The sequence below is a fragment of the Agelaius tricolor genome, unplaced genomic scaffold (assembly GCF_023055355.1).
Source record: "Agelaius tricolor isolate 1412-34295 unplaced genomic scaffold, bAgeTri1.0.p SCAF_11, whole genome shotgun sequence".
NCBI classification, from domain to species: Eukaryota; Metazoa; Chordata; class Aves; order Passeriformes; family Icteridae; genus Agelaius; species Agelaius tricolor.
The window spans coordinates 3,593,711-3,614,687 of NW_027269271.1; the positions used below are offsets into that span (position 1 = coordinate 3,593,711).

The 20,977-nt window shown below is 53.6% G+C and overlaps 1 protein-coding gene across 3 annotated transcripts; it reads left to right on the forward strand.

The window, feature by feature from the left end:
* The first annotated feature begins 403 nt into the window (after positions 1-403).
* LOC139594154 (ADAMTS-like protein 2) lies at positions 404-20,851 on the forward strand. Of its 3 annotated transcripts, none has more exons than XM_071435863.1 (18): positions 404-664; positions 6,898-7,035; positions 9,107-9,182; positions 9,704-9,806; positions 10,474-10,619; positions 10,839-10,962; positions 12,217-12,297; positions 12,620-12,795; positions 13,049-13,478; positions 14,151-14,559; positions 15,290-15,396; positions 15,585-15,714; positions 16,040-16,253; positions 16,835-16,990; positions 17,370-17,540; positions 19,146-19,322; positions 20,080-20,224; positions 20,337-20,851. In XM_071435863.1, the coding sequence occupies exons 1-18, from the start codon at positions 495-497 to the stop codon at positions 20,453-20,455; spliced, it is 3,072 nt and encodes a 1,023-aa protein (XP_071291964.1). In that variant the 5' UTR covers positions 404-494; the 3' UTR covers positions 20,456-20,851. The 3 variants fall into 3 exon arrangements, with proteins under 3 accessions (XP_071291964.1, XP_071291965.1, XP_071291966.1); XM_071435864.1 differs by having other exon boundaries at positions 15,588-15,714; XM_071435865.1 differs by having other exon boundaries at positions 462-664; positions 6,893-7,035; positions 15,588-15,714.
* Positions 20,852-20,977: the final 126 nt, after the last annotated feature.

Genomic DNA, 20,977 nt, shown 5'->3' on the forward strand with positions numbered 1-20,977 from the left:
CAGCAAGAGCAGCTCCCCGTGTCCTGGGGGATGCTGTACTCTGTCCCAGCACGGAGCACAGGCTCCTCCAGCCCGGGCAGAGGGATCCCCTGGCAGGCAGAGCTTGCCTCCAGAGGGCAGGAAGGAGGAATCGGGCAGCAAAAGAGTTTTGTGCGGGAGGAAACGAGCGGAGCGCTCCGCTCGAGAGCGAGGGGCAGCGCGGGTGGCTCCGCAGGGACCTCTCGGTGCCGGGGCGGCCGCGGGGGCTCGGAAAGGATCGCACAGAGCGCCGGGAGAGCTCCGAGCCCGGGGGGCGGCAGCAGGGCGGTGCGAGGGGCAGGCGGGGCGCGGCGGGGCCCGAGGAGCGCCCGGCCCCCATCTCCATCCCATCCCATCCCCATCCCCATCCCATCCCCATCCCAACCCCATCCCTCCATCCCTCCCCCGCCGAGCGGCCGCGCCGCGGGTCGCCGCCCGCCACCCGGCAGGTTGTAAAGTCATTAACTCCCCCAGCCATGCCGGGCCGCGCTCCGCGGGCCCCGCCGCGCCCGCAGCCGCCGCTGGTGGGGCCGCCGAGCCGCCTCCTCCTCCGCGGCAGCGGCAGCAGCAGCGCGGCATGGCCGCCGCTCCCCGCCGCCTCCTCCTCCTCCTCCTCCTCCGCGCCGCCGCCCCCCTCGGCGATAAGGTAAGCGCCGAGCCTCCCTCCCTCGCTCCCTCCTGCCTTCCTTCCCTCCCGTCCTCCCTCCCCTCGGGGAGCCGCGGCGGGGCAGGGACGGACGCAGAGGGGTCCGAGCCGCGGCCCCTCGCCCTTCCCCGCAGGTTTCAGGTTCCCGAGCTCCGGGATCCCCGCGCTTCCCTCCCGCGCTGCTCGGCAAGGGGGTTCCGTCGCCTGTCCCCCAGGGTGACCCCAGGAGCAGGCTTTGCCCGCTTGCCGTGCCTGGCACTAACAAAAGGCTGATGGGGGTGTGAGGATGCGCCAAGAGGGTCCCAGCATCACCAGAGGGACCACGGGGGCGCGGCGCCTTCCCCTGCCTGGGGGTTCGCCCGAAGCTGCCCACCACGTCCATCCCTCCACGTTCGTCCCTAGCAGGAGGCTGGCTCAAATTTAGGGCTGGAAACAAACAGATTTCCCTCTTCCCTGTCCTCCCCGCCACCCCGAGCACGGCTTTGGGCAGCTGCTTTCCCCACTAACCATGGGGAGCCTGTCCAGGCATCAGCGCCCCGCGCTGCCCTCATCTCTTCTCCGCACCACAAAGGAGCCCTCGGCCCGGCCCTCCTCCCGTGGCACTTGTTTCACCGCAGCACCGAGACCCCCGTGCCTGTCCCGTCTCCTTCCCGAGGCCCAGCCGGGGTGAATGGCCCCCGTGCCCGTGGCAGGGCGGGCAGAAATCCGTGTTCCCGGCAGGAATGCCGGCTTCGCGGGGCGCCGCAGTGCCCCTGCCTCCGCGGGTCACTGCCTGCATTGTGCCTCGGCGCTCCCGTTTCCTCGAGGGGAACCCGGCCGGATTTCTTTGCTGCCTAAGGAATTCTGCTCTGCTAAAGGAAGAGGGTTTTGGGCTGTGTTTCCCACCCCCAGACTCATGGCTGGGATAAAGCAATCCCACATGAGCCGTTTTAGACACAGAGAAGACCAGACACTGCAGATTTACTGGGGATAACTCAGGTTTGAGGAGCAGCAGTGTCTCCTGTTCTGGGGTTTGTCTTAATTTTGAAGCTCAAGTGTCTCATTCCCACTTTGCTTTCACCTCCCTGCACATCTGCTGCCTGTTCTGTTTACCCTGAGCTGCAGGGCTAAATCGGAAGCTTCAGGCAGAGCAAGCCAGGTCAAGCTAAACAGATGTGAAATCCTTCATTCGGGACTGATCAGGATGGACTGCTCCATCAACACGAGTGCACTCCCTGCCCCAGCAGCTGTGTTTGCACAACACCTCAGACAAGGGCATCCCCAGGTGGGAAGAGGGCTCCCCAGCATAAACACACACCAGCTCTGCCCTGAAGGTTCCCTTGCTCCCACGGAGCCCTCTGATCACAGATGATGTGCTGTGAATTGTCCCGGTGGCTGCTACTGATTGTTGTTGGTCTCTACTACAAGGCAGTGCACAAAATGCCCACTGGGGACCCTCACCTGTGGTTCCTCCTGCCCTCCCGTTGTCCACATAAAACATTTTACAAAGAGTGTCAGAAAACCTCAATCCACAGTTTGGGCAAGCAACTTCCCAACTAACTTCCTTCCTAACGGCATTCAATGCCTCTGCAAACCCTGGTGATAGAAGTGTCTCATGTTCACTCCCTCCTCTCCCTTCCCAGTTTTCCATCCTTTCTAGCAGCTTGCCCCAGGATAAGAGAGTTGTCCTGCTTGCAGGGAATGGCCTAACTGACTTGGACCCAGTGTTTTGTTATGACGTGCAGCACTTGCCTGTGAACTTTCTGTCATGGCAGGATTATGAACAGAACTTGGTCGTTTCTCCACTGACTTCTGTTCACTGGTTTTCTAATTTGCTTTTCATCTGTGCCTCATTACACGTCCAGATTTTTGTTACTTATCTGCTGCAATTCCACATCCTCAACAAGGATCCCCTTCCATTTTCCCACAGATTACTGTTCTTCCTGATCCCTTAAAAATTATTCTGCATTGCTTGTTTTACCTCAGATACCTGCCCCTATGAAAAACTCCTCAGGTACCTTGCTTCAGCTTTTCTAGGGAAAATTTGGGTTTGTGTCTGCTTCCAGTATTGAATCTCTCACACAGACTATTTAGTCTACACAAATAGTGTAAAACAATGACAGGATGAGAAATAGCTTTATACAAACCCCAATTCTTTTGTGAAACATCGGGGCATAATTGCAACTGCTATTGTTTTTTCTCAGGGCTCTGGTGGAGTGTATCACCACAGCTTTAGTCAGAGAATGAGATGGGGAACCCAAACCAGGGGCGTTGAACACGGTCATTCATTCCCAGATAATAATCTGCCGTTCATTCCAGGCATTCAGACATCTGAAGCTACTTAGTATTGCAGTAAGTGGTGTGGGTTTGCTGTAGAGAGAAGCCCTTCAGTAAAGGGATTGTGGAGATTTTTGGTTGAGGACATAGAGTTAACAGCCTCAGAAAAGGTCTGGGAAGAATTTATTTCATTTTCAGCTGCTGTTTCGAGTTGTCCTACACAGGGTTGAGCAGAACATTTTACGACAGCTACTGTGCCCTTCAGTGGTGGCCCAGCCCTCAAGGCTGCAGAGAGAGCCTTTTCCCCAGCTCCTCTATTAAGGAGGCATGTTTGTGGTCTCTCTTCCCAGACAGCTTTTTTTCCCAGGAGCCAGGCTCTAATGAATCTCAAGATTAGGCACAACAATGAGCAACACGGGGGACTGGGCCACCGACACGGTAATTGCAGTCATTCCCAGGTCTCTGGGAAAGCCAGAGTAGCTCTGAGCTGGTCCAGGGCATGACAGAGAGGCAGTGGAGAATTTATTTTATCCCTTTAAACTTCAGAAAGGCCGCCTGGAAATCCGATAGGACGTCAGGCCAGGCCCACCCTTCTGTGCAGGGCTGAAGCATTTTTTGCTTGTGGCAGCCTTTGTTTGGCAGGGGGGAGAGGGGAAGCAGCTGCTGGGCCTTGGCTTGGGCAGAGAGAGCTTTCAGTAGCACTGGCTTGGAGAGTGGTGTTCCTGTGTTACTGGCAAGGCTGGAGACAGGCATTTTATCCTGGAAAAGTTCCCTGCAGGTTGGGGTTGCCAGCTCTGCTCCCCCAGCGAGGGGATGGGAGGGCAGCCCTGCCATGGCCTCCAGCACAGGTGTGCAGGCACAGGAATTCCTTGGTCAGCCTCAGAGAGGAAAAGCTGCAGCTCTGCAACCACCAGGTGCCAAACCACAAGGACCTCGGGGGAATTCTTGTGGGGAGCACCTGGCTGAGCTGGAATATGGTCTGTCTTTTCTAGGGATGGAAATTCACATCACCTAAGGAATTATGTCTCCTCTAGGCAGAGCCCTTGGCTGGAGCCACGTGCATCTCCTGTGCTCTGCTGTTTCTAGCCTGCTCCTTTTCCATGATTCTGCAGCAGAGTGCAAATTAGAGCAGCTCCAGCATCTCCCATAACCAGGACAGTGCAAAAGAGTTCAAAATTCAGCCCCTTTTATTTCTCCCTCTGTGAGGAGTAGGTGGGGAGGGGGATTCATTTGTCCAGAATTCACTCTTGGGATTTGTTGAGAGGCTTGGGAAACTGAAGCTAGGAGTTAATCTAATCTGGAGTCTGTCCCACAGTCCTTAATTTATTATCTAGACTTTTGGAAAATGCATATATCTTCAATTAAAAACAAGAACCATTTGTGTCTTGTGGTCAATGCAGACTTATTTCTGACAATACAATAAATTCAGCACAGATTGGAACCAGCTGCTCCAGCTCCAAGTACCTGAAGTTCCCACTCCTAGTCCAGGCCTAGGACTCAGATGCAGTCAAGCCATAAGGGACATGGCCAAGGGGACAGCTCAGCATTGTCCTTGCTTATACAAGAAAATAAATGCTCCTAGGGAAGGTCTGGCAAGGGAGCTTGGTCATGGAAAACCTGAGAGCCAAATCAATCTACTTAAAAAGTGATTGATTCCTCCAGCACAGAGAGGAAGCAGGAGCAGGGATTATGGATATGGGAGAACACTTTCTATTAAAAGAACAAATCTCCCTGACCAGCATCTTCCAATAAATCTTCATCCTGTCACTGAGGTGCAGTGCAGAGATGTGTCCTATCCTATTTCTCATAGAAAGAAGCTCACAAAGGCAGGGATGCTCACCTCCCCCAAACCTCAGCTGTGCCCCCACATCCCTGATCTCCTTGCACCCAGGCAAAGCACCCCAAGAGCAGGAACCCTGGAGAGGAGCCTGCAGCTTCTCACCATTCCAAACACACAAACCCTGCTTTGTATCTGGGGTAGATACACAGAGCAGATGATTTCACTTCACCTGTTCTCCTCCTGCCCCTTCTCACGTGTTGGGATCACAAGATCCTCAGGGCAGGGCTGCCTTGTAGGTTACAGCTACTCATGTTTTTATCTTCTGTCAGTCTCATGTTTTTATCTTCTGTCCAGGCAGCCCATGTGCCTCATGGAAGGGGTAAGACACCAGCTTTGGCTTTTCCTCCAGCTATGGGAGAATCAATTTTGTGCTGAGCTCTCCACTCAGCCACCAGATAAATCACTGGAATTCTCCTTCCTGACAGCTGTGAAGAGCTCTTCCACCCCAGCCCTGAAAAATGTGTCACAAAGCAGCATAGGAGTGGTCAGGGAAAGATTTTAGCTGAAAATCCCTTACAATGAGAGACTTTTGGTTTATTTCCTTTGTAAGTGTGGAAGCTGCATAGTCAGAATTTCCATTTACAGTCTGATAATACACAGCAAGACAAAAATTCTCATAGGAAATTGGTTATGATGATAGTTTGGAAGAAGAGAAAAAGGTATTTTTGAAAACACGTCTGTTTGTTTTAATTTCACTTGCCTAATGAGCAGCTCAGCTGCTGGCCACAGCATTTGGTCCCTGTCAGCTCCAGCCAGGACACTGAAGTACAACAAAGAGTTCTGTTATCTCGTTTTTGAAATCAGCTCTTGCAATCACTGGAGAGCAAAGCATCAGGTAACACAGTGCTTTTTTGCAGCAGAGTTGGCCTGCAGAAAGAGGCACTGTGCACATTGCAACCATTTAAGTTACAACTTAAAACCATTTGCATAAAGCAGCTGCATCTCCTCTGCCCAGAGGCTGTTCTGTTGGCAGGCACTGAGGAAACACAAGTTCTCAGGCAGGAATTACATGACAAAATGAAGAGCACTTTGGCTTTACTACACCCTGAAAGAGCATAAAAGCCAAGAGACAGCCCAAGCAGTGAGCAGAGCACGTTTAGAGATGAGCAAACCCTGCAGAGTTTTCTCTGCCATCCATCAGTTCTGCTTTGCAGAAGGTTGTTTACAACAGGCCCAAGTAAACCCAGCATGTTTTGCTACCAGTAGCACTGATACAACTTCCCTGAGCCCTTGCTTTAAGAAAGCACACTTGACACACACAGAGTATTAATTTTTGTCCATTAATATTTAAACACTTGGCATTTTAGCTGGATAAATCCCTTCCAGTCACTGTCCTGTGTTAAACTCAGGGCTGCATTCAACACTACTCACAGCTGTGTTTCACTGAACAGCAGATTGGTTCTTGCTCAGGCAAGTTTGCCAAAGTCCCTGGGAGCTTTTAGACCATCAGACACTAAACAGGAAAATACTGCCAGGAAAAAAAAAAACCCAACTAAACCAGAGAATTGCTTACCTGCTGGGAATTGTGGAGGCACAGCCAACAGCAGCCTACTGCAAGGATCCTGCTGGGGCCAGAGGAGCTCAGGTCTGCCAAATTTAAAGGCTGAGACCCAGAAAGGTGTGCTGGGAGAGGGAGCATTCCTCCTCTGAGCATAGTGGGGTTTGTGGGGAGAGGCTCTGCTTCTGAAGCTCTCTTGAAAATTATTGGGGGATGAGGAGCCTGGATCTGAGCTGCTTTAGTCACAAAGGGAAGGTTATTCATGGAAATGCAGCTCTGAGGATTGACACCTGAGTAGTCCCAGCTCCCTGGCACGGCCAAGAGCTGCAGCTCTTCCTCTTCTCTCCTGAGCCAGGTGTGAGCTGTGCTGGGACTGATGCTGTGGGGCCAGGCTGCAGCTGGGCTTTCTGCCACATATGTCCAGCCCTACAGCCCTTCTCCATCCCATGAGACCCCAAGGCATCCTGCTTCCCATGCAGAACTCAGTCCTGGAGGGAAGTTCTGATTTTGAGATCCTGGTGTGGCCCCAGAGGATCAGACCCTGAGTTTGTCCCACCTTCAGGAGGTGACAGGACAGCTGCCTTTGGTGGTGAGGAGCCAGGTTCTCCAGCTAACAATGCTCTGTTTCTGTCAGGACAGTAGTGAGGCAGCAGATGGAGCTGGCACCTGGGATGAAGAAGTCACCAAGTGGTGGGGAGAGTGGAGCTCCTGGTCCACCTGCTCGCGCTCCTGCGGAGGGGGAGTCGCGTCCCGGGAGAGGCACTGCCTGACACAGAGGTGAGCTGGGGCCAGCCTGAGCCCCTGGCCAGGGCAATGGGGTGCCCCAGAGCTGTGCTGTGGGGCTGAGCCTCCTGGGTTTGCAGGGCCAGCCATTGCCTCCTCTGTGGCCTCTGGGGAAGGAAGGCAGCTGTGGTGTGCGGGCAGCGGTGACGGGAGGAGCGCGCTGCAGAGGGCAGGTGACAGGTTCCCTATGGCACCCACTCAGCTTGACTTGTCTGATGGGGAGCAAGGGCTTGGTCCTCTCTTGGAGTCCTGAAGGTGACAGGGTTATGGGCTGGCCCTGTTCCTCTTCTTTCCCTCACAAACCTTCACTGCCATGGCTGCTGTGGCCAGTTCCTGTGCTCAGGATGTGGGCACATGCTGCCAGACACCTTATGGGGACTTGAGCTGGCAGCAGCCAGCTCAGCCACATCTCAGCAATTGAGATTCCCCTTTTTATTCCCTGCAGAGCTGGCAAGTTTTTTCCCCTCTGTCATTTATCTGGCTGTCACCTGGCAGCATCTGCATTTGTCCCCTGCAGCTGTAACAGTGCTGGGATCAGTGGGATTGGGTTTGTGGGACTGGGGAGAGCAGGGGAACTGCAGCTGCCTGAACTTCTGCTGTCCTCTCTGGGCTACCTTGCCACCAATTCCCCCTCCTCCTCCTGGTCCCCAGCAGCTCTGTACCCTGCTGCCCCAGGCTGGTGGGCTGTTAATGAGAGCAGGCACCCTGCAGCACAGCCAGCTCTCCCTTCTGCGTGAATGCACTGCTGAGCAAAGCAACTCAGAGCAGGGCCCCTGGCCTGCCCTCCTTCCTGCAGCAGAAAACTTCCTTTTGGTGAGCTGGCTGACAGCATGGTGAGGGTCCAGATGTGCTGTAGGACCTTCCCTCCAGCTGTGGCCTCCCTGGATGTCTCTGCTGCTGCTGCTCCTCTCCAGCACCCTGGGAAAGCAGTGGGGAACAGCACAGGGAGGGAGCCTGGGGCTGTCCTGCACCCCTACAGCCAGAGCAGCCCTTCTGCCCTTTGCCTGCTTCCAGAAGAGAGATTTTTCTCTGCATTTGATGCCAGCTTTATCCTTGACTCCACAGCTGGGGAGGGAAGGGTTTGCTGTGGTGTTTTAGTCCAGGGATCAAATCTGAATTAAAAAAAAAAAAAAAGAGAAATCCCAGCCCAAAGGTTTTTGCAGCTTCAAGGTGAATGGCTTAAGTGTGAGCCAGGTATGGCCTTGAAACAATTTCTGCCTGAGTCTGCAGGAAGCCTCTGCTTCTGAAAGGCATGGTACTTTTGAAGTCTTCCTGCAAATGTAGGCTCTGCCTGTGTCATGTAGAGCATTGCTCTGGAGGGACAGCTGCTGTACCTCCACCAGGCCAGCCTGAATGTGCTTATGGTGATCTTGTACCCTCAGTTCCCAGTGCTGTTTACACATTGTCTGCTCCAGATCTTTACACACTGCCGAAATTATTTTGCAGATCATTACTGCTTTGCCTTAACCTGTGGTCTCAGCCACTCTCCATACACCTGCACAGCTTTCAAGAATTTTTTCTGTCTTTGCATCAGCCCAGTATCTCTGGCAGAGCTCACGCTGGCCAGAGTGAAAGATTCAAGTGTTGAGAAATTCCTATGGGTTTGGCTCATCACCTGTACCAAGCCTTCTCTGAAAATCTGTTGGGGTGGCCTGACAGGCACCATCTCTGCCTATGGCACAGTAGATTCTGAAATCACCTCCCCCAGTCACTGCAAATCCTGGGCACATCCATAGGAGGGATGGACCATCAGGTTCTGTTGTCTTTTGGTCACATCAGCCCTTCTGGAGCTCCGAGGTGAATGACACAGGGGTGCCAATACTGCAAGTGCTCCCTGTCTGCTCAACCTACCCCAAAACAAGAACAGCCTAAAATCCCACACAGCCCACCTAAAAGCACTGAAGATGTGTTTCAGAGGAGATGTTGGCCAGTCCAGATCCAGAGAGCTCTGATGAAACACCTGCCTTCTTCCTCCCACTTAAGTCAGGCCTGACTCCTGTGTCATCCTCAGTACCTGGGTACTTCACAGACCTCCAGTTCATGTCAGGAAACTTCTGCTTTTCAGGCTCCAGATGCCTCAGGGAACAAACAGCACCATGTGTGTTGGTCAAGCCAAGCACTACCAACTGTGCCAGCAGCAGGTGAGAACCACTGCCAATTCTGCCTGGTCCTTGTTGGGGGTGTGGGACTCATGGGGTCCAACCTGGAGCTGCAAAATCACCAGCACTGGGGGTGGGATTGGTCCCTCAGAGGATGGAGACAAGGGATATGATCCTCTCCTGGGGTGGTGGATGGTGTGCCTTTGAGGATGTGAGAGATGGGCTCTGTTCTTTGGGACGGGGAGATGGGACAAAAGGATGTAAAAGCATATTTGTTGTGGGGTGAGGGGAGGGATGAAGTTTTTCCAGTGTGCTTTTCTTGTTGCTGCTTTTCCCATTGCTGGAAGGAATTTTTGCAGGGCTGTTAAATGCAGCTGTTTGAGAGGCCCTTGCAATGAGGCCTGGCCTTTCTGCCTCCCTTAGGGGACCTCCAAGCCCATCACCAATTCCTTCCAGGGTGGACAGGGCATTTTCATCCTGCAAGGATGGAACAGGGACAAGCAGCTGTCACAAGAATGGCTGTGAGCTAGGGAGCTTTTTGATTGCATTTATTCCTTCCATAGCCCTGCCCAGCCAACACAGCAAGCTTCAAACAGCAGCAGTGCTCCAGCTTCAATGCCAAAGCCTTTGGGAAGCACTATTACCACTGGATGCCCCTCTATCCAGGTGGGTTTTCACAACTTCACACCAGGGGTGAGGGTCAGAAAACACCCACAGGATCTTCTGGGGCACAGAAAAGTAAAGTCCAAGGGGACAAGGAACGGATGCTCCTGGCTGCTCTGGGTTGCTCTGAACAGGCTGCTCATCCATTTCCCACACAGTGACTTCACATGGGTGTCCAGTTGGCCCTTGAGGCCCAGACTGAGTTCACCTGAGATATTACCCTGTTTCTGGATTCACCTGTTTTTCCATTAGCTGCCAAGGGGACATGGAACATCTGCAGCTGCTCAGGTGAACGGGGCAGAGCTGGCCACCAGCCAGCACAGTCAGTGCCCCTCTTACAGCCCTTTTTGTGCTCCTGTGCATTTATGTGTGGCCTGGGATCTGCTGATGCCCATTCCCATGTTGGGCACAGTGATGGCACTACAAGGGCATGGCAAGGAAGAGGGTTTGCCAGCAGGAAATATTTCTGCTTGGCACAGTCCTCAGTGCAGCCTCATACCGTGACCCCTTCGCTTCTGTAAAATCCATGGCCTTGGGGTGTCATTGCAAGTGGCAGGATCATCCAGGGTGACATCAAACCATCAGCAGGGACAAGGGGCAGGTCCCCTCCTCACTGCCCATCTCTGGGCACCTTGAGCTGCCTGGTGACCCTGTGCCTCTGTCCCTGCAGATGACTACACCAGCATCTCCAACAAGCCCTGTGACCTCCAGTGCACCACCCGCAGTGGAGAGAGGCAGCTGATGGCCCGAGCACAGGATGGTACCTCCTGCAAGGACAGGACCTACCAAGGGGTCTGCATCAATGGGAAGTGTGAGGTGAGGCCCTGGGAGGAAGCAGTAGAGAAATTGGGATTTTACTTGCACGGGTGGACCTCCTGGTCATGGCAAAGCCAAGGGGAATTGAAACAGAGGCCTTGCATTGGATTCATTCATTACTACCCCCCAGAACCTCCCCAGAGGAGCACACAGGATAAGATCCTGTCCCTGTGGAGATAAGCTGGCCCAGGAAACCCTCTCTTGTTTTGTCCTTTGCAGCCAGTTGGGTGCGATGGGAGCCTGTACTCGCCCCGGACCATGGACAGATGCAGGGTGTGTGGAGGGGACGGCAGCACTTGCCACCGTGTCTCGGGCACCTTCCGAAAGGCAATCTCACAGATAGGTACTCCCTGCTACCAGTCTGGAGACTTCACCTGCTACTTCTCACCACCAGCTGGCATGGAGGGGGACTGGCTTGAACGTGGGTAGGAGCTTTCCCAGCTGCTTGGTGGAAAAAGTTGAGGAGTGCCACCAGCCCTGCTTAAACGCCTGTGTTCTGTCCTTCTCACTTAATCATCAGAGGAGATTGGTTTGATGTGCTCTATATTAGGCTGGTAAGGTTTCCCTTCACCTGTTTAGAATAGGAAGCAGCTGGGGATCTATTTGTTCCTATTGATTTTGGCATCTTGCCCACCTCAGATAATGTGAAGAGATCAATGAATCTTCTTTTATTTGTGCTACGTGTTCATCTGAAACTTAAGCTGTGATGAGGGTCACAGCATCTTTTCAAGCTGCATTTAATCTCCTGCTTTCCCCAGTCCTGTGGCTGGCACAGCTGAGGGACAGACCCCTCTGAAATTGGGCTGAGGTTCCCTGCAGCCTGATGGCCCTGTCCTCCAACCACAGCAGGAATGGACTGTGGTATGCTCATTAGTAATTAACGAACTGTGGTTTGAGGATGTTTTGGAACAACGTTTCACACTGATGTTGTTTCACCAATTTGCCTCACTCCCTACAAAGAGCAGCCTAGAAAAGCACTCAGGCCCCTTTCCAGGGCAGGGGTAATGGTCCTACCCCTTGTAGCAGTATGGGTACAGTTTTGGGCTCCCATTCCAGCCCTCATAATATCTTACAGAACAGACAGGACCTGCGTTTCCAGCGGGAAAGACAAACTGCCAAACCATGCAACTTTAAAAGCCTCTTATTTCCTCTCCCTTTAAAGGTCAATTTTTATGTTACTCCTGAGACAAATTCCATGGAGTCAGGAGCTGAGGGGACCTATGCTCTTTTTCCACCCTCTGTTCAGCATCAGCCCTGATCACTACTAAGCTTTTTTTCTGTGCTCTTGCCAGAAAGAGTGTGAAAGCACATTCATCCACACCCCCAGAGCCAGACTGTTTCCTTGTGCAGTTCCTTCCCGACTCCAAACCCAGCAGTGCTCAGACTGACATCCGTAATGGTGATCTGTTAATGGGATTGCAGAGATCTGGGATGAGAGCTCACAGACTGGTGCAACGTGCATTTAGGTCCTTGGCACCCTGCTCCTGAAGGGCAGTGCTGCCTCCCTACAAACACACTTGTCCCATGAGCTGCTTTTCCCACCCAGACCTTTTTATTCTGCCCTGGGGGTCTCCTCATGCTCTGTTCTGTTCCTCAGGTTACGTGTTCATCACCAACATCCCTGCTGGTGCCACAGACATCCTCATCATTGAGCGCAGGAAAACAGAAAACATCCTGGGTGAGCAGAGGAGCTGGATGGGTGTGGAGACCCCAGTTCAGCTGTCTGGGAGCTGGGAGGAGGCTCTCTGCACTCCCACCAATGCTGTGAGAGAGCTACGGAGAGCATTTCCTCCAGGGTAGCTACATGGGAGCTTCATCTCTCCAAAAACCAAGGCCACCACATCTCCAGTGCCAGGAGAGACATTTGGAACCCAAGTTTGCTATGGGCAGGGCCTGGGGTTCTGTTTCTGCTGGGCTTTCCTCATTTGTGAGCTCTTTGCTCTCCTCAGTGCCAGAGTTCTGCAGAATCTCACATTTGTCTGTTTTCTCTCTCTTTGAAGCACTTGCTGATGAATCTGGACATTTCTTCTTCAACGGCAACTCTGCCATTGACAACCCTCAGAACTTCAGGGTGGCTGGCACCGTCTTCAAGTACCGGCGGCCCTCGAGCCTGAACTCGGATGGGCTGGAGTACATCATAGCTCATGGGCCCACTAACCAGTCTCTGAATGCCATGGTATGTGGGGAACCAGCTCTAGGCTTTCCTGCCTCCTTCAGATAACAGGAGTAGAACCCTGTTCCCAAGCCAAACCTGGGTGTAGGGGGGTTGAGGAAGCCAGGCAGGTGGGTGGGGGCTTTCCTTTTGGATTTATGAGGATGCTGTCTTCTCTTAACAAACATCACCAAACAGATGTGGCTAGAAAAGGCTTTTGGGAAATTCACACCCTTAAAATAAAAGCAGTTTTGTTTTCTTTCCCCATTTCCTCCAGTACTACAACTTTAATGGGAAAATGCCTCACATAACTTACGACTACACTGTGCCACGGACACCGCCTCTCCGAACTGCAGCCCCTGCTCTTGCCAGGCCTCTCTATCACCACCTACCAGTGACCAGCCAGAGCCATCCCATTCCAGCCAACTCCAGAGCTGCCCAGACAGATTTCAATGCCACGTGGCTCTCCCTGTCACCAGATGACACCAGTGAACAGCTTCCTCTAAGGGAAGGGCAAGAAGATTTAGACTTTGGTCCCTCACACTTCTTCCAGACCAACTCCACCACTCAGACCCAGGACTGGGGCTGGGAACAAAGTGAAGAGAAGGAGAAGTATGACTTTCAGATCAGACAGGTCTACCATGCAAACACAGCAGGAGAGGAAGAGGAGGAGGAAGCAGCAGCAGTTGGTGGAGAAACAGAGTTGGGTTGGTTGCTTTGTTTTCCCTTCCCCCATTGTATTGAGTGGAAGCAGACATTCTGCAGTGGTCTTCTTGAAATCTCAGGTGGCTTTAGCATCAGGGTGAACAGGAGGGAAGGATGGGAAATAGTGGGATGGAGACTCCTAGGGAGCAGCAAGGGCCACTAGCTCTGTGAGGGAAGGAGAGGCTGTGAGAGGGAGGCCACAGTGAGGAGGTGTTAGGACATAGGTTGGACTTGATGATCTCAAAGGTCTTTTCCAATCTGGTTCATTCTGTGGTTCTGTGATCCTGTAATATGGATTAGGCAGGGCACTCACTCGTTTCCTGAGCTTGGCAGGTAGGGCAGTGACAGCAATAGGGCCTGGCAACAGTCCAGTGATCATCAGGGGACAAGTCAAATCTGAGACTGATCTAGGAGAGCCATACAACAATTCAGGAATAAGAACACGTGCAGCATTGTGCAGCCCAGGACTGAAGGTCCAGACTGAAGCTTAAATGGGGCTCCAGAGTAGTGGGTGGACAGAGTATGGGCTTGCCTGAGGCAATTAAAGCCTGCTGATGCTCCCTGGTAGAAATTTTTTATTTTTAGGCTGAACACTGAATTTTTTTGCCTTGTTAAAAGCCACACACTGAAATACAAGCCATCCCATATAGTTAAAGCTTGTATCTTATTTCCAGCTCTCAGGTTCAACCAAATCTCCATCAGCACAGCTGTGCCCTACAGCATGAGGAGACCTGAGCTGTCAGAGAAGAGCCGTGGGACGTCCTCCAGGCTCCGTCTCCTCAGGCGCCTCTGTCACCGAGATCCCCACAACGCCGCCTTCTGCAGGGAGCTGCAGCCCCTGGCAGCCAGGCTGGCACCAAGGAACTCCACAGCCAGGCTCTGGCCCCACTGGCCACAGGGCCTCCACAGAGCCCTGGCTCGCAAGAACTCGCTGGAGGACCTGAAGGTGGAGGTGTTTGCTGGGAGCCAGGGGGAAGCAGCCAACTCCAGCACGATGGCATCTGTGCAGAGCCCTCTGCTCGGGGCCAGCCCGACTGCCAACACCAGCCAGGCAGAGCCTCTGCGAGCCCCTGGCACTGAAAGGTGGCACCTGATTTCCTGGGCATGGTTGGCTGGGGAGGGAGGGCCAAGCCAGTCCCCTGCTGTCCTTGATGCCCCCACTCACCAGTGTCTATCCATGGAAGCTGCTGTAGGTGCTTCCTCCAAGGACTGATTGTTACAACTGGCCTGACATGGAGCTCCTGGAACATATTTCAGGGTCCATTTAAATGGTGCTGAAGGGCCTGGTATGGCTGTAAACAAGGCCAGGAATCCACAGCATGTCACATATCCACATATACCATCGTGTCATACCCTTCCTGTCCCATTCTTCTGGGCACATAAGCTTCTGTAAACATCTGGCAGGAGACTGAGGAGCAGCTTTTAAATATTTCTGGCGAGCCACATATGAACTCTGCCCACCACATCATATGATATGAGAGGGACCTTGCTTGAGCTTCCCTTTCCAACTCAAATCATGCCTCGAGGTGAGGTACAAGCTGAGGCTGAGGGCACCCCTGTGGTTGGCAAACCATGATATACACAAGACTCACTATGAATGATGCTTCCTCCTTGCTAGTTGAATTTGGGAGGCGGATCAAGGCTTTGCACTCCCTGTTCATCAGTGGTCTGCCTTGCCCAAGGTGGGGGAAATGGAAAGCAGAAACACTGGCTTTCTTTCCATCTTCAAAGACAGCAAGGAGGAATTTCCCGATATTTCATTTTTGCAGCAATTTTTTTCATTTTTAGCTCACACCACCTCCTTTTTCCACAGCAATGAGTTTGATGTGAGCCCTGTGGGCCACGACGACATCAGCTTGGCTGACATGTATCGGTGGAAAGTCTCAGCTTATGCCCCCTGCAGCTCCACCTGCACTTCAGGTAGGTTTGGCTTCAGGTGACTGATCATGTGAGGTCCTTTTGGGCTATTAAGGGAGAGAATCCTGGTATGGATCTTTATATGGCAGGGAGAGTTTCAGATGCAGTGAGCACTCCAGCTGTTTAATGCTGGTGAGAGGAGGCTCTTGGCTCTGATGGAGCATGGCTGAGCATACCTGTTGCTGGCCCAGCAGGTATCAGCACCTCCTATGCCATGTGTGTGCGCTATGATGGAGTGGAAGTGGATGAATCCTACTGTGACGCCCTGACCCGACCAGAACCTACCCACGAATTTTGCACAGGGAGAGACTGCCAGCCTAGGTGAGTGGAAGTGACACCAGCTGTCCACAGGGAGATCTCTTTCTAAGGATCACTTTCTGCTCAAGGCATACAGCCATTTTTGGGCTGAAAGGTATCCTTAAACTAAGAAGACCTCACATCCCCTTGTAAGCAAAAAGAGGGGAAGAATTTGGGACCCGAATTGCCTGCTAAAGGCCAGAACCACATTTAATCAGATGTGATGAGCAGAGCCACAGCAGCAGCTGCTGGGTGAGGGAGCCCTGGGTGTGTAGCCTGAGTTTCTGCCACCCCATGCCCCTGGTCCCCCTTACCTGGGTGTTCCTTTGTGCCTTCTCTGCTCATGGAGGTGGGAGACCAGCCGGTGGAGCGAGTGCTCCCGGACCTGCGGCGAGGGCTCCCAGTACCGCACCGTGCGCTGCTGGAAGATGCTGGCGCCGGGCTTTGACAGCTCCGTCTACGATGATCTCTGCGAGGCAGCAGGCCTGGCCAGGCCCATGGAGAGGAAAGCCTGCAAGAACAAGGCCTGTGGGCCCCAGTGGGAGCTCTCTGAGTGGTCTGAGGTAAGCTTTGCTCCCAGAGCTGAGCAGCCAGGGCTGAGGGGGGCTGGAGGAAGGTGGCTGGCAGGTGTTGGGTGCTGAGGAAGCCCCTGGCCAACTGCACCCTGGTTCCCCACAAGGAGTGCCTTTATCTATAGCTGCCCTGTTCTGGCACTACTTAGCAGACAAAGCCCATTGCAAAACTTTTCTAAGGTCACTTCTAGAGCAGGACAGTAACCAAGTGAAAGCTCTGCCAGCAAGAAGCTTCCTCTTCTGGAGGATCCAAACTGAGGGACCATTGGGAAACAGTACCATGGAGATACAAAAAAACTAAAAGCCCATTGCAGTGCCTTTGACTGATTGCTCTGGTTGTGGCTCAGTGACTTTGAACAGCAGTTTGAGCATCAGCCCATTGATGTGTGGGAGCTCTAAGTCCCAAAATAAATGAGCAGCAAAGGTAGGGGCAGACACACCTTTTTCTGTCCCTGCTGGGGCCCTTCCCCTCCCTCCCAGAGCAGCAGGAGGAGAACAGGAGGCGGCACAGCCGCTTCCCCACCTTGTTCTGTGCTCTGAGCGCCGGGGCTGACTCGTGGTGTCCCTTGCAGTGCTCGGCGCGGTGCGGCACGGCGGGGACCATGAAACGCGAGGTGCGCTGCTCCGTGGAGGCTCCGCTGTGCGATGAGTCCCGCAAGCCCAGCAGCGAGAAGGAGTGCACGGGCCCGCCCTGCGACCGCCGCTGGACCGCCTCCGACTGGGGCCCCGTGAGTCCGGCTGCGCTGCGCCTCTGGCACCCAGCGCCGGGCTGGAGGGTGGGAGCGGCTGGGCAGATCTGCTGCAGAGCTCTGTCGGCTCTCCTCGGGCAGGGCCAAGCTACAGAAACTAACATAACCTCTGGGTTTGCCTCTCCTTGCTGTATATTTTGGTTAACTCTGAGCTGGGCTCTAGTCAATAATCTGGGAATCTCACGGCACCTAGAGAAGGGAAGCCCCTGACTAAATGAACCACTAAAGCCCCTTGGGATCCAGTGCAACAGTCCCAGTGCCAGGGCTGGACTCTGGACTCAACTCTACTGGCACCCCCAACCCTGACGTGTCCAATTCCCTGCTTTCTGATGTGTCTAAATGCCTTTTGCTCTCCAAGTGCTCAGGTTCGTGTGGCGAGGGGCGCATGAGCCGCTTCATCGCGTGTCGCAACCTGGAGGGCAAGGTGATCTCCAGCTCGCAGTGTGACCCCGCCACCAAGCCCCTGGCTGTCCACCCGTGTGGAGACAAGAACTGCCCCGCACACTGGCTGGAGCAGGAGTGGGAGCAGGTAAAGCCAAGCCCAGCCCTGCATCCTCAGAGCTCCTTTCCACCCCATATCCCTCAGGATGCGGTGGGAGCTTGGTTCCCTTGGCAGAGCACAGCTGTACCTCCAGACATAGATCTGTATCCTTGCCCCAGCTCCTTTGAGAAAGGGGGAAGGAGTAGTGAATATCCCAGCTTGTCCCTGCCGTACCCCATAAAAACCCCAAAGTTTGTGGCATTTGCTGCCTTCCCGAGGAGCTCCACGGGAGGGCAGCAATACCTTGAGGAAACTGCTCTCCCACCTGGCTCCTCAGCAGAGCCGTCTTCACTCACCCCCACAGAGGACATGACTTTCCCACCAGTAAAGAGAAAATCTGAACAAAACCAGCCTCGTCTCTGATAAACAACAGCTGGAGGTAAACCTGAACCGCAGCCCAGATCCCTGTGCTGGAACTCACATCCAGACCATAACAGCATACTTGCTTCAGGGATTACAGTCCAGTGAACGTGGTCCAGGTGCTCTGTTCCACCCAACACTCAGTCTCTGCACATCTTTTTACTCTCTTTCTGTTGCTCAAGGCCAAAAGACTTCATGCTTTGCCATACATGCTGATCCAAATCCAAGAGTATCCAATGAAACACATTGAGTCAGTTGTGAGGCTTGGGCTTTTTCTTTGAAGTCTTGAACAAGACAGGGATCCATATAGCACTAAGGAAGAAGGTTTCTAGGAAATAAGGGAAGCAGCCAAGCCCTCTTCCCTCCAATACGGCTAAGCCTCTCTTCTCACTTTGCTCCCTTTATAGCTGCTGACTGCATTCAGCTGAGCCTCCTCCAGCACCAGTAATAAGCACAGGCTGGTTTAACCTGGCAGTTCTGTAGCCCTCCCCTGCTCTGGCCCTCCAGGTGGGTCACACACAGTCCTGAAGTGCCATTTTCAGCTGTGACGTGGCTGTGAAACTCATTAGAGCTCTGAAACACCAGCTGAGCTCTCCACCTTTGCCTATGCCAGCTTCTTTGCTGTGTTTCTCCACTGATGAGCTCTGAGTTTTCAGGGTGACTAAGGGCAGAGGCAAGGCAGCTGTACTGGCCCTGCTGTGGTGAAAAAGAACTCAAAGCAGTGAAATCTCAAACTGGCAACTGCCTCCATGGGCATCAGGGAGCAGATCCTGCCTCCTGCTGCTTTTCCTGGTGGTGTCTTGAGGGAGAGAGCCCTCCCAGCTCAGCCTGCATAGCTCTGAGTTCAGCAGTGCTTGTCTGTGCACATCACCTGCACTGCACCACTTGGGTCCCCTTGGGCCCACAGAAAGCTTGGCAGTACTCCAAGATGTAGGATGCATTTCCTATCTGGATTTTCAGAACAGAGCTACACATAAAATAAGACAGGAACAGCCTCTTGCAGTCTTAGCTTGGCTGCTGCAGGCGCCCTGTGGTAGCTGCTCTCGAGGCCAGCCAAGGTGAACTCAGCTGAACACTAATTACCAGCATCTGTCCCTGCTCCTGTGGCCTGGGCAGCACTTCCCTCTGTTAGACTGGTGTTAGCACAGGCATTAAGCCTTCCTTCTGAGCAGAATGCCCTCTAGCCTGAAGCTGGAGCATCATTTGTCACCAGGCTGCTCTGTTCCCTTGCAGTGCGATGCCAGCTGTGGGCGAGGGGTGAAGACCCGGCTGGTGCTGTGCGTGGGGCTGGAGAACGGGCTGTACAGGGAGTACCCTGAGAAACGCTGTGAGACCTCTCCAAAGCCTGAGGAACAAGCTGTCTGCTTCAGGAGGCCGTGTTCAACGTGGTTCACCACCTCCTGGTCCCAGGTAGGGCTGGGGGTGGTGGGCAAGGGGCAGGGGAGGCTTTGTAGCCCTGGTTGGTGGAGCAGGATGTGTGCTGAGGCTCTCTGGCAGCCTGCTCTGCCAAGGATCTGCCAAGTCTGGATGGGACCCCAAATTCTGCTCTGCCAAGGATCTGCCAAGTCTGGATGGGACCCCAAATTCTGCTCTGTCAAGGATCTGCCAAGTCTGGATGGGACCCCAAGTTCTGCTCTTCTGCAGAACAGGCAGCAGGATGAGAGACAGGCACATGCAAGCTGGACAAAATCTTGGAGCATGGGGGTTATTGCCTCAAGAAGAGCATGCACCACACTCCAGGCATGCAGGACACAGCCATGTCTGCTCCACTGATAGAAGTCTATGTTTTGTCTATCCCTCTTTCCGTTAATAGTAACTGGTGAACATTTAGGGTATGGAAAGACTGGGGAGCTGTGGCTGGCTTATAGCAGCCATTTTCTCAATTTTCTGTCACAGCATCAACACTCCAAACAAAAATAGTTCTGAGCTGCAGCAAAGAGATGAAAAGCAAACTCACCCTTGTTCTGCCCCAACCCAGAGATGCTTTCCTCCAGCTAAAAAAAAGGGAGAGTAAGTTTGAGATCAGTGTGGCATTTGACCCAAACCTCCTCAAGACCAGGGATCTAAAGCAGGGATTGGGAGACCTCAGTAAAGCAAAGAACTTGGGAGCTGTAGAAAAACAGAAAATGCCTCTCATGCTCTCTCTGCTGTTTCTTGACCCCGACAGTGCAGCAAGACGTGTGGTGCTGGTGTGCGACTGCGGGAGGTGAAGTGCTACCAGGGGGAGGCGCTGGCTCAGGGCTGTGACCCCGCTGCCAAGCCAGAGGCCAGGCAGACCTGCCAACTCCAGCCGTGCCCCACGGAGGCACCAGGTACATCTGGGAGGGCAGGGAGGTGGAGGAGCCCATGGCTTTGTCCCTGAGGTCCATGCTGGGGAAGCACATCTCCTCTGTAACCCCTCCTGTGTGTGCTTCTGCTCCCCAGAAGATGTCTGTGAAGACAAAGCGATGGCCAACTGCGTGCTGGTGCTGAAGGTGAAGCTGTGCTCACACTGGTACTACAGGAAGGCCTGCTGCTGGTCCTGTCGCCTCAAGTCATCCTGAGCACTGCCAGGCCCTACTTTCTTTCCAAGTTCAGGGGCAGCAGCCCCCTCAACCCAGACTTTCCACTTGAAGCCACCTCACTCGGCCTGGCTGCGGAGCTAGTCCCTGTAGAGCAGCCTGCTCAGCGAGGAAGGATTTTTATGACTTAGTCATCACTGTTCCCTCTCCACCGAGAGGGTTTTACACAAGACAAACCATCAGTGCCTAGAAAGCTACTGAGGAGTGAGTTGGGAGAGCCTGTCCCTGCTGTCACCGTGTCCGAGGGCGCCGAGGCCAGCCTGCGGCAGGGCAGGGACAGCAGCATCCCTCTGCTCTGCCCTGCAGGCTTCCTACTACAAGGGCAACTGCCAAAACGCACCGAAAAATTGTGTCACAATAAAGAAATAAACTATAAAACTGTGGATTTGGGATGCATGTGCCTAGGCCAGAGCCAAGGGAGGAGCAGGGGACACAAGAGGAGCAAAAGCAGGAGCAGGAAGGGTGGGGAGGAAAAATCCTTGCACCAGTAGAGCTTCCAGGCAG

Bases quoted from the DNA above. Each gene is read 5' to 3' on its own strand.
- LOC139594154 (XM_071435863.1), top strand. From the start codon at position 495: ATGCCGGGCCGCGCTCCGCGGGCCCCGCCGCGCCCGCAGCCGCCGCTG. The intron at 15,715-16,039 runs GTGAGTGGAAGT...CTGCTCATGGAG, and splicing joins GGGAGAGACTGCCAGCCTAG to GTGGGAGACCAGCCGGTGGA. The intron at 19,323-20,079 runs GTAGGGCTGGGG...TGACCCCGACAG, and splicing joins TCACCACCTCCTGGTCCCAG to TGCAGCAAGACGTGTGGTGC.